This window comes from Anser anser (assembly GCF_964211835.1).
Source record: "Anser anser genome assembly, chromosome: 1".
In the NCBI taxonomy this organism is placed as follows: Eukaryota; Metazoa; Chordata; class Aves; order Anseriformes; family Anatidae; genus Anser; species Anser anser.
This window is the reverse complement of record NC_139720.1, coordinates 100,410,338-100,423,344: the sequence shown is the minus strand read 5'-3', so window position 1 is coordinate 100,423,344 and position 13,007 is coordinate 100,410,338. Positions and strand designations below refer to the sequence as shown.

At 42.9% G+C, this 13,007-nt stretch overlaps 1 protein-coding gene across 4 annotated transcripts in view; it reads right to left on the bottom strand.

Moving 5' to 3' along the window:
• ATP6V1A (ATPase H+ transporting V1 subunit A) overlaps nt 1-13,007 on the bottom strand; it is a 31,094-nt gene that overhangs the window by 16,805 nt on the left and 1,282 nt on the right. Inside the window, exons 1-2 of one of the 4 annotated variants that reach the window (XM_083819962.1) lie at nt 12,831-12,954; nt 810-904 (exon numbers count right to left, since the gene is read on the bottom strand). In XM_083819962.1, coding sequence (XP_083676088.1) covers nt 810-891 — 82 coding nt within the window. In that variant the 5' untranslated portion in view covers nt 892-904; nt 12,831-12,954. Of the gene's footprint in view, nt 1-809; nt 905-4,271; nt 4,512-12,420; nt 12,445-12,830; nt 12,955-13,007 lie in introns of those variants that run through there. The other 3 variants (XM_083819965.1, XM_083819963.1, XM_083819964.1) reach the window with 3 other exon arrangements.

The following is a 13,007-nucleotide window of genomic DNA, read 5'->3' as shown; positions in this document are numbered from 1 at the left end:
CAATGGCAGAGAATTGAATATTACAGAGTCCAAAGGGTCAAATGGGTTTGGGTCTGGAACACAAGCCCTGTGAGGAACAGCTGAGGGATCTGGGGTCGTTTAGTCTGGAGAAGAGGAGGCTCAGGGAAGACCTTCTTGCTCTCTGCAACTACCTGAAAGGAAGATGTGGGGAGCTGGGGGTCAGCCTCTTCTCACAGGTAACTAGTGATAGGACTAGAGGGAATGGCCTCAAGTTGTGCCAGGGGAGGTTCGCATTGGAAATTTGGAGACATTTCTTCTCAGAAAGAGCAGTCAGGCATTGGGATGTGGAGGCGTCAATGTCCATTGGGGGTGTTCAAGGAAAGGTTGGACCTGGTGCTTAGGGACATGGTTTAATGGGTGACATTGGTTATAGGGGGATGGTTGGACCAGATGATCTTGGAGTTCTTTTCCAACCTTTATGATTCTGTGATTCAGTGAGAACAGACTAAGCATCACATACATTTATAGAGAAGCTTAATGCAGTTTCCTGAACAAGTGGCTTTATCTCACTGAGAATGCTTGCTAACTTTTTTTTTTTTTTTAAATATTATTCCTCAGCCTGCTTACTGGTCATTATATCTTTAAATAAAACTAATTAGCATTAAACCTTGTTAGTATATTTCTTAATCTTTTATCAGAGTAAAAGGCAGCAATCCTTCTTAAAAATGAAAAAAAAATCCCACCCAGAACTTTATTATACTTCTTCCAAGCTAACAAGTAATAATACTTCTCGATTAATAATAAACTAGATGAAACAGAAGCTATGATTTTCCTTACAAAATACCTACCAGGTCCTGAGACTCCATGGACATAGCCAACAAAAGCCTCTCTGTCCTCATCACGGATTTTGGGTAGCTTGGAGAAGTCCATTTTGTCTATTTAACTGTACAGAAGGAAAAAGAGAAAAAAGTCATTTCTAAACAACACAAGCATATGCAGGAAGTTCATCCTCTCCCTCCCCTCTGCACTCTTTTTTTCCATTTAGAAAAAACACTGAATAATTCTGAACTCATACAGCCCGAAGCACCTTAACCGCTCTGATTTTAAAGCAATAAAACGTTAAAAAGTAACTCATTTAAGCAAACAAGAACTAGCTTCCACTATTGCAGAAACACATGGCGGAACATCACTCCCCAATATGCTCCACAGAAGAGACACGCTCCAAAAATACCCTAAAACTGCTGGTCTTCTTTCAAGCCAAGGAACAAGATATTTAAACAGTGGAGAACCTCTTCTGCCATCCACATCTCATCTAGCCGCCTTCAAAACACAGAGTTTTCCATGACTGAGTGATTTCTAGTCTACTGTATACAGAATGTTCTGGTGCTGCTTTACCACCACTGTTCTTTAAAAAGCAATAATTCAAATATTAGTTGTGGAAATTCAATTTTTGCTATCTCAGATTGCTGAATCAGAGTGTTCAGAGTAAAAAAAAAAAAAAATTTAAAAATTGACAAGCACCAGCACTCAAACGTGAAAGTCTGTTCCACATGCCTCACAGTTAGCAAAAGGAATGAGGCCGTCTTTGCTCTTGGTGAAACTTGTGGAGCATTAGAGAGGAACTGTGCTGAAAAATGGCCAAAAAACCCACCTCACAACAGTTAAACAACAGACTCACATCTCTTGCCATTTATTGACTAGAGAAGTGAAACAAGGAAAAGCTCTTCAGAGACAGACCTCGTAGATCCATGTTTGTCCTGTAATTGGCGGTTGGGCTGTCCTGCTTCTGGTGCTGGTAAGAGCATTTAAGGGTTTTGCTTTGTCAGCCCTTATCATGCTTTGTGTTACCTTGGAAACTGATCGGTGTTCAAGAACAGCAAGGCAAATGTCTGCCCACTTCTACCTTACTGACACTTTTACAGTGCTGGTGGAAGGTGCAGTGTGGTAGCCCCAGCACACGACGTGCTCTGCTTATCAACAGGGCCTATCCAGCACTGCTCAGTGATGCGAACCTTGCGCTGCATCTGTTCACACTCACAGTCCCCGCGAGAAGCTTGACCTGACCCAGCGTCATCTGCAAGGCAGCAAACAGAAGCACACACAGGCTTGCAGCCTGCCATGTATACAGTGAGTAGAGGACAATTAAATTGCCACCCCTTCCACAACTGTTAAAAGTTGCTTTGCCGTCTGCTCTTCAGGAGCCATAGGTAGCTGACATTTGCCATCCTTAGATCTTATGACCGTTTCCATCTCTTTAACGCTATACTACAGATCCTCTGCCCCTCAGCCTCTTTACCAATACGAATGTTTTAAATCGGTGGCTCATCTCTGTAAGAAAAGGACCTCCAATGATTCAAAACTCCTATTTGTCCCAATGAACAGCTTCTTCCAGGCTCCGTTTCTCACTGGAGTGGGTTGTGTAACATGGCTACCAGCGGTTCCTCTCACAGCAGCCACCCCAACAGTTGATCGTGACTCAGTTGCTACCAGCCTGGAGTAGAACTGGTAACTCAGAGCTCAAAGCTTCTCGAAGTGAGGCATCTGTTAGATCCCCCTACTCTCTAAAATGACAATTTATCCTTTAAGTTGCCTATTGTTTAGGCGCTGAAGATGACTTTAATTTCACTGCTTATTTTTCATAAATCCCCTCTGACAAGGTGCAGAGGGAGGGCCTCACAAAGCAATCTGCAGTTCCTGAGCAACTGGTAAGAGCTGGTTCTAATTGGACCAACACAATTGTCTCATCTTTCTTTTTTTGCTTCTGACAATTAAAATATTGCAAAACTTGAGCACAATTACTATTTGTACTGAAAAAAATGCAGCTGGTCTTATAAAATCCACCCAAAATGCTCACTTCAACACACCACACGAAACAACCTCTAGAGTCCAAATACCAAACCTTCTAGAGGAGCACAATGAAGAAAGGGTTAAACCAATTTTTCCTAAGTGAATTATCCAGTTTGGCAAATAGACAGTACATGGTCCCCTAGCAAAGACTCAAATTACCAAGGTAAGCAAAGGTGGGAAGAATACTGGCCAGCTTCAATTTAAATTAACTTTTCATATCCAAGTCAAAACCTGAAGGTTGGCTGAAGCTGCTGCTTGAAGCAACTGTTTATTTTTCAGGGAGGCGAAGAACCACCTCAAAACTGTCATTCCACAGTTAAAAGGCAACTTCTTCACTTCCAGCATCGGCCTCTCTTGTTCCTGTGGCTGCTCTTCCTACAGCCACCTTCCCCACTTACCGTCCAAGCCAACTACCAGGGAAGGATCACCTACGGACAGGCCAGCGAACCCTGGCCCTGTCCTGACCATCAGCAGCTGTACCGACTGCTTTGAAACACAAGTATCTGCTACTGTTCCAAGTGTAAAAGAAGCCGTGAATTCTTCCTCACCTTTGCTGACCCATTCTTTAAGGGGCTACTAACCTTTTAACCTTGAGTGCAGATTAAGAAAAAAATGTTATTTGTCTCTACACTGTTTTCTCGTCTTTGCATATCAGCATTAGGTGTTTATTTTAGATGGAAAAGTCTTAGAGAGCAGAAACGTTATCTACTTACACTGTTACATGTCTGCCTTGTCAGTACTCAGATAAAATGACTTCCCTAAAGCATGCCAGAATTTGCTGAACATCACTTCATGTGTGGGCAGACAGTACGTACTGACCCCAGAAGCCAAAGCAGCTAGCCATTTTGGAAATCTACTGATTCTTACAGCCCTTCAGAGGCCTCTCGCCAGCACAGGATATGCAGTTCACTCCAGCAAACTCCACTAGCACACCTACACAGAGTATTAGCTTAATTTTAATCCCCATATCATAAAAAAATGCATCTTGTATCCTCTACAACTTATAAATTAGTAATCTTCCTTCTGTTAAACTGATCAACTATTAATTTGAAACATGCTTTAAGCTCTAACATGGTCATATCCTGCATAACAGTACCAGAAATCAAAATACTACTTGCTGCAGAAACATCTCAGACTGAAAGGTGCTTTAAAGTAACACTATAGTCATCCTTAAACAAGAAGTGGCCAGCAAACCTCATTTTCTATCTTTATTTCTCCCCAGCACAGCAATTTGGCTACACAGTAACCCCCCATAATGAAAGTATCCTGCTCTCAGTGCTGTTTTCTGTTACCATTCCTTGGTTCTGCCTTAAACATCTGATCAGTCCCCAATTTACACAATGATCTGCCTAACCACAAAGACCTCTTCAAAATTAAGACTCTGGTGAGATCTTTAGAAGGAGCCTCCTTATAGCAAGGAAGAAAATCTGTGACTATTTACCAACATAAACACAGATTCTTACCTTATTTTGCAGAAATACAGAGGAACGCAAATCCCCGAAAATGAAGCAGTGCAAGAATTCAGCAGCTAAGCATCACCACTTCAGAAATAATTGTCCTTCTAGTGCCCCTACACACAGGGATGAGAAAGCCTGCTGCAGAGGGGAAAGAAATTTCTGACACACAGCAGAGGCATAACCACCTGACTTGATGAGTCATCAGTCTCTCTCCCACCAGCACTGAGGAATGCCGCAGTAGCAAACCAGCTACCTAAAGCCCAGCCGAACTCCCATCTGCGCCCTCCTTAGTGCCCAGTACTGAGCCCAGGAAATTCAAAGCAGCAGACATTGCTCACAGCAAGGACCTCCTGCAAAGCCAAGGATCCCAAATGCTCCAAGGGGTGCATAAAAAATCCTGGAGAAAGAGAGAGACGCCTGCTTTCTGCCGGGATCAGCTTGCCTCCAGTGTAACATATCCATGCCAGTGCACTCCGCTCCCCACCAGCTTAACAGCACGACTGTTTAACAACAGACTGCACAGGGAGACGCTGACAGCACTGCAATGCTAATTGCTGGAGTATTTAGAATAGGTATTGATTCTTGTCAAAATAGTCTTGTGGGGCTTACCACTGCTAACATAAAAGCCCTCCCCCTAGTTGGCAGAAGCATTGATGCAGCTGCATGATATCCAACACCTCAGCTACACAGACTGATGATCCACACTGAGTGACGGCCACGTGCATCCGGTGCCGAAGATCAGCAGGCACTGACACTGTCCTGCATATCGCACAAAGGACAAGCAGCTGTGGGGTCTCTCCCCCAAGAAACCGCATGATCCAAAGTGCTCCCTGCAACCGTCACAACTTCGTGAGATTGTCTTTGCAGGTTCTAGGATAAGCAACATGTCAAGTTGGCACAAATGCTCAAATACGCCAACCAAAGCAGTATTAAATAGCACAAGACTAGCAGTTCAGAGGCAGCAACATCATGTTAGCAAGTCAACAGTGCTTGGATTCATTCTGCTGGAGTAAATTTGAACTAAGGTCACAGATTTTACTGTATCCGAAACAGAGTAATGTGTTTTGACTTCTTGGGTAGGAAAATGTAGTTAGAATACAAGCCCATACATTCAATATCCAGGAAAGCTTAACAGGCCTACACAGTTAAACCCAGCCAAATAAAGTTTTCCAAAGAAAGAGGTACAGGGCACAAATCCCACTATCCAGATGCACGAAGATGTGTTGCATGGGTCCCGTAAATATGGTAATCATTGACGTGGATTTGCTGTAAGTTGGAGACTTTATACTTCCCCTTTGAACAGATGATATTTTTAAGAGGAAGTATTAAAAAGTACAGTGCCTGAGTTACTAGACAAATGCAGAAGTTAGGCAGCATTTCTGCATCTACAATCCGGGATATTTTCCCGGAAGGAACAGCATGGCCAGAACTCTGACACAGGTCACTGGGAATGGACAACAAATAGCGTTTTCAGGACATTTGCTCCTTCACACTACACGGTTGCAATTTTACCATAATACAGCAAGGAAAATGATTCCGGGTTTCTCAGGCACCGAATAACAGAATTACTGAGGTTGGAGAGCACCTCTGCAGATCGCCCAGTGGGGTTCTGGTTACCTCCAATCATGGAGACTCCACAAACTCTCTGCACAACTTGCTCCGGTGTTCAATCACCCTTGCAGTAAACAAACAAACAAAAATCATTTTCTTATGTTTAAGGGGAACCCTGTGAATTTCAATTTGTGCCCATTGCTTCTTGTTCTTTCAACAGGTACTGAGAAGAGTCTGGCTCCATCTCCCTTGTTCCCTTCCATTATGTATTTATACACTTTATGGTCAGGTTCTCCGAGCTTTCTCTTCTCAAAGCTAAATAACTCTCAGCCTCCCCTCTTAAGAGAGATGCTCCAAACCTTCAACCAATCTTTGTGGCCCTTTTCTGGACTCACTCCAGTAAGTCCACATTTTTCTTGCCCTGGAAAGCCCAGAACCAGGCACAGCACTCAGGACAGCATATAGCTGGTTCAACTCGGTGTCCACCAAGACCTCTTCTGCAAAACCACTTTGCAGCCAGTCAATTGCCAGCCAGTACCAGGGCATGCGGTTATTTCTCCCCATGTGCAGGGCTTGCCATCTGCCTTTGTTGAACAGCATCAGACTCCTGTCAGCCCATTTTTTCTAGACTGTTCATGCCCCTCTGAATGGCAGCACAGCCTTCTGGTATGTCAACAACTACCTTCCAACTTTGTATCAGCTGCAATATAAGAAAATCATGCAGGATTTTCCTGTAACATGCTGTAATTTTCTCTTCAAAAAGAGCGTCATAGCATTGAGATACTAACTGTACCAATCTTCTTGCCATAAGCCCAGAGGTATCATTGTTTCTTAAACTCAGCAATACAGACAGCCTCCCATTTAAATATTCATACAGTTCCACTTGCCACAGGGCACGCTGAGGTTGTCTCCGCTCTTGATAGGTCAGGAATTTGTGTAAATAATGCTCACTTAGAGCTATGGAACCACCTGCAACCATACAACACAATTTGTCCTTCATGCAACTTGTTCGTGGGTGCTATAAAGCCACTTCCTCTCATGTGAGGCTTGCTACTTAACACATGTACAGTTAAATCCAGGTGTATTCCAAAGAGACACAGACACAGGCTGCCACTGTCAGCACAGTACACTTCTCCTGAAGTCTGATGCCTTCAGGAAAGCCAATGGCTACAAAGTGCAACTGTGCAACACAGCAATTCATTCACAAATTCCTACTGCCTTCTTCCTCAAACACATGGGGACTCACTGGTGGGCAGCCAATACATATAAGCTTCACACTTCAAGCAAACAACATATCTCACACACAAGCCAAGTATGCATAAATTCATGAATATATATGTAATAAAATAAACATGAGACCCTCCCCTACCACAAAGCGGGGCTGTGAAGCCTGTCCACGCAAGAAGCACCACCAACCATAAATTACCTTTCAAGCACCCAAGCTTTGGGAGATTTCTTCAGTTAGAGCAGACCTGGACTAGAGAAAAGCTGTGTTTGAACATGGCCGAGAAGTTAGCAGAGCAGAAATCAATCCAGGCAGAAAGGCAGGCAACTCATTCACTGTGTAACTGATTTGACCCACTGGAGATTTGATCAGCTCAGTAGATAACCAGCCTTCTGACTTCAAATGCAGTGGTCACACTGTGTTTAGAATCAGTAAATATCCCAGTTTTGTCAATTAAAATATTCCTGTTTCTAGAGAAGCCACTTTGTCTGTGTGAGTAAATCTTCACCACCTAAAAAGCCACCCAGCATTCCACAATACATTTTTCTACAGTGGTTCTTTCCTCTCAGCCCAGAAGGCTTCTCCAGAAGAGCTTTAGAGGTTGAAATGGATGAGCTTCCCCTTATTTCTGAGCTGTTACATTGCTTTACTAACTTCTGACTGTGAAAAATTTGACATTCCTTTCAGACTGTAATGCCTCCTGCCCCTTCTTTGGCTTGATAGACTTTCACACAGAATAAAGATCTAACACAACAGAGATCCAAGCTATAACAGAGAATACCAATACAATATTCATTTCTGTGTCCTACAGTGACCATAGTTTCTCATCCTGATCCTGTCTTCTAACTGCTAGGGCTGAGAAGTTCTGCAGCCATCTGCTTTGTGCAATGCTCAGTCATTTCCCCTAGATGAGCAGTAGTTTCATTAACCTCACTAACGTTACTGCAAAGCTAAAGTATCCACTCTTGTTTTCATAAAATAAAACCATCACTCAGCTTTTAGGCGCATTTGGCCTTGTTGCTTGAAATATTTCTTGTTGCTCTAGCCTTTAAGATGACAAACAGCAAAATGAGATGAATGCAAAGCTGTAAGCAATTACAGCAGCAAGCTTTACTGCGGTTCAGTAGAGTAACTTCTGAACAGTCGAAGATTCTTAGCTTACATGACAAAAGGTGTGCAATCTCACAAAACAACTACTGCTAGATTTATAGGTAGGGTCAGGTATTTTATACAACAAAACATATGAGTAATTTGGGCCCGTTAAAACATACCAGCTCCTCTGTGAACCTTATCACTACCCAACCCCTTGTCCCTAAGAGCGATAGCCAAAATACTGGCTACAAATTCACAGGAAGCATTTCGCTACCCTTATTTTTCAGAGCAGTCTTTAAAGTAGGGATATTATGGAATCTTCATTTTATTATGTGATGTATTTGACAAAGCAGCTTGCTTGAAGAGCTGAATCAAGAATGATTTTGCATGAAAGCCTTTAAAAAAAACCTAATACACTTCGGAGATAGCAGCACTCTTTTCCAGCACTTTGGTATAATGAAACACCTGGTTGGAATCACAAACACACATATTCGCATGGGACTCCCGTAAAAAGGAAATTAAATTGAGGTTGACTTTTCCTGTAATGGAAAACTTCATCTTTATGTTTTAAAGCAAGTTAAACCACATTTGGAGATTTTATGTTCAATTACCTAAGTATTTACAGATTCTTCAGAGTAGCCAGAGCCCCTCCAACATAAACTATGTATGGTGGCAGTTGTCTGAATATCTACTAGGTGACGCAAATTTGTCACAGTAACAAACCCCTCAAGATTTCATGGATCTAGAAGAAATTCATTAAGCAAAATTTACTTTTAAGAAGTCCTTATCAACGCTGTTTGCATTTAGCCACAAAACACCATATTAGTTTTTCTGAAGAGCTGCTTTTAAAACTTTCTATTACAGTAAGAAATGAAATAATGATGTAATGATGAGAAGGACCAATCGTTTGTCCCACTAACTGAACTTCTTGGAAGATGCAGTATTATTTGCTAGATTAAAATATTAAAAAAAACAGGCAAGTAATTCTTCAGGCCCTTAGGAAACTCGCACAACTGAAACCACAACTGAAAGCTATACTAAACTTTTCTAACAAAGGCACAGTTCAGTGCCCATAAAAATAATGCCTTTACGTATAATCTTTGCATCCCTCATTGCACTCTACCATGATGATGACCTCAGAAGTACCACTGCTCGTGCTTAGGGCACAGAAAGCCAATCAGTGTCAGAGATGTTCAGACCACCTATCTTTTATGCAGTCTTAAACAACAGCAGCAACCACAGCACTCCGTTGAGCACAGCTCACAGCATCCCAAAGATGCAACACAGTGAAGGAAACACTACATCTCTACAGGGCAGATTTCTGCATTTTTCTTGGGATGCAGGCTGGAAGGAAGAGTTAGTTGGAATAAGTGATTCCCTGAAACTCATCAATGCACCAACATTTCAACTTGGCCACAAAACTCCCATTCATCTGATTAGGAAGGACAAAGATGGAATTCCACATTACAGAGGCACCCTCTAGGAACACCATTGTCCCTTAGGAGCTTGCATCTGCAACAGGTCAACTTTCAGCACGAGTTTCAGTTCGTTTAACAGTCTAGCAGGAAAAATCTCAGTTGTTAATTGATGCAGCAGTAGTCTTCAAAATTATCCTTCTCAGTAATGCAAAAAAGCAAATGCTAATGTAAGCGGCCCAGTGCTTTGGACACATGGTCATGACTGCATCTTCTCATACTAGTTTTAGTACTTCTTGATTACAACATTTTAGAACAGCCACAATGGACTCTCCAAAATGATGTGAACAATGACAGAAGAACTGTCGACAGCTACCACACATGCATTAGATCACTGTCAGACAAACTATTTCTGGAGTGAGCAGTGACACTGAAATTTACTGTCAGACAAGCTCAGTGCAGTAACCAAAGTGATGACCTAGGAAATAAATTCAGCAGCTAAGAGTGATTTTCACCTGCTATTTGGTTAAATGATAGTAATAAAGTCAGCTAGACTATGACTTTCAGGATTTATCCATATATCTCTAACCAGTTTCAGAATAAGTGTATCACTTCAATACAGAAATGATGCTAATAGATAGCAGGTAAATTATATAAAGAAGTCTAAAAAGCTGTCAGCAAAAGGTCAGTTGTTCTAAGTGGGAGGTGTTTAGGAGAATCTGACAGAAGCAGGCGAAATAAATGCATGCAAAGATGAGATAAGCTAGCCAGAACAAAAATAACATATACATTGTAGAACTTATTGCAGTGAGATACAACCAAATCCAATAGCTTAGTATAAGCTCAGTCTTCTGCTTTCAAAGGTGGGGGGGACGATGATGACAATACACATACAAAAAGCACTTTTTCATAACAAGGGCAAGATACAGTGCTGCCATCCAGAAGGTCCAACCTAAGCCAGTTTTGCATGATGGATCTGTAGGTAATCACCTACTGAAGAACGAGCTTAGTCTCTGTACAGACAGAAAGGGTTGATTCATTCAGCTTCCCTTGCTGGAGCAGATCCCCATTTCTCTCCATCCAGCTGGAAGGCTGAAGAAGTCACATGCCTGAGGACAGTGAGTAAGAATGAACAAGCATGATATCCCAGTTGTTCCAATCACCTGTTTTCCTTGACTGTGTTCCATTCTAAAAAATCATGTGGATACCATTGTTCAAGAATACCTCAATAGTTCCAAATCTAAAAAAAAAACAACCACCTTTTCTTTGTAAGAAATGATACAAGTATTGGGGAAAGAAAATCCGTTTCAGTTCATTGTGATAACTTCTGTGTAAGTTCTAATACTTTTCCATGCAATTTAGTTAAAAAAAAAATAAATAAAAATTAAAAAAGGCATGCTATTATTGGCCAGCAACAGCATGCAACATATTTTGGTCAACACCAAAGTAACCAAATAGATCTACTGAGCTCTCCTGTAATCCTTTCAACTCTTTCTAAAAGGCTGGGGATGTCTAATTAAGAACATAGCTTCAGAACAAGCAAGCATGAGGGAAAAACACAAGCAGGAGTTTGGCAGGCTTGGGAACTCGAAGAGACAGCATCGTGATATCAAAACACAAAAGGAGGACCAAGGTGCATCTAAATGTATCTCCTCTAGTAATCTGCTGGTCTACAGCTGTTTCAGATGACCACGAGTAATGTTAGTACACATGTGCATCTGGAAGATAAATGCTGCAAGTCATACAAGGAAAAAAAAGACTGAAGCACACTGAAGCCTACAGACTTTGCAAGTTTATATTGAGTTATAAAGCAGTTAACATATACTTAGATCAAAATAAAAGTTAAATGTAAGCTAAGATGGTATGAAAATTAAGGAAGTAGTACTAATCACTCATGGATGAACTTTAATAGCAGCACTATCTGTAGAAAATAGCTCTTGATTTGGAAAATTGAAGAGTGCATTTTCAGGAAACTGAGATCTTGTGTTACTATTGCAACACAAGACTTCAACCCCCATTTGAAGAGTCAGCTGATGTCAGCTGACATTTTCCAGCCTCGTCTTAATTTCTCCTTCCCCACTCTATCAAATTGATGCTTGTGGTTGTTTATCATTAATGCCACGCTTTGTCTCCTGATTATGGAATTAATACTAGTTTTTTCTGCCATGCAATAATACAATAGTTGTCAAGAAGACATGACTTAATAACCTGAAAAGCATAGTAAAAATAATCTGCAAGATTTTGGGGTATTCAAAGACCTGTAGACATTGACTTCAAGTCACATATTCTTAATTAGAAAATAATAAAACATAGATACCATTAAATACGTATGCTTGATATTCATCGAAAACACCTTTAGAAGTACGGTGTAGACAAGCCAAACCTTCATGTGCTGCAGGTCTGTGGAGTGCTTAAGTCAGTACAAATTCAGCAACTGACACAATAATTTAAGGGTCTGCCTTGTAGTTGTTCAAACTTTCACTTGCCAATGCCAACCTACACTTGGCACATGCTCCCTGAGGCGCTACAAACGGGTGGGCCCATGAACCAGCTTTAGCTTGCTGTCAGCAGGTTTTCCTCCTTTTCCCTCTCCACTTCATCAAGTAGCATTAGCATTTTAAATACTGTGACAGATTAAATGACTGGTGTGCTCTGCTGAAGTATTGCATTACAACGAATAAAACGATCACCAAACTGCTTTTATTCCCCGCTGGAATATGAATTCTGTAATTTGTAGTAGGAGAAGCTAATAAAATTGTAGAAGAAATCACTTTGAACAGATATATCCTGACACACACGTGTCACATACCTGAGGGTCACGGCTAGCGATGTGAATGTCACCCGGAACAAAGCCACCTCAGACCTATCTTACCTTTAAGCGAGTTTTACGGGCGGATCACCTCATTTGGGCTCAGATTCCACCCCTGGCTCCAGGAACACAAACCGCCCTGGACTCACCAGCAGCGTTTTCAACCAGACCACGACCTTCGGGCCCTGGCAGCAGCACTGCCGTGCCACAACGCCCTCACGGCGCAGCGGGGAAGCGCCCCGGGCACCCCCGTCGGGCCGGCGCTGACTGGAGCTCCACAGCCCCCACACGCCGGGCCGGGCCATCATGGCGGCGGCGGGCACCGGCGGCCGTTGGCGACCGTTGGCGGCCGTTGGGGGCCCTGACAGGGACCCCCCCCAACACACACAGACCGCGGGGGAGGGGAGAGGATTGGTGGGGGCAGGCGGGAGGGGGGTGTGGGGGGGTGTGTGTGGGGGGGGCGCGATCCTCACCTGCGGCGCCCCGCTCCCTGCAGCGGCCGCGGCCCGTCTCAGCTGACAGCGGCCCGCGTGCGCATGCGCCGCTGCCTCCTCCCCTCCTCACCCCCCTCCTCCTCCTCCTCCTCCTCCCCCCCCGCCCAGCTCCTTGCAGGCCACGTGATCCCCCGCACGCGCGCGCGGCGCCAAGCG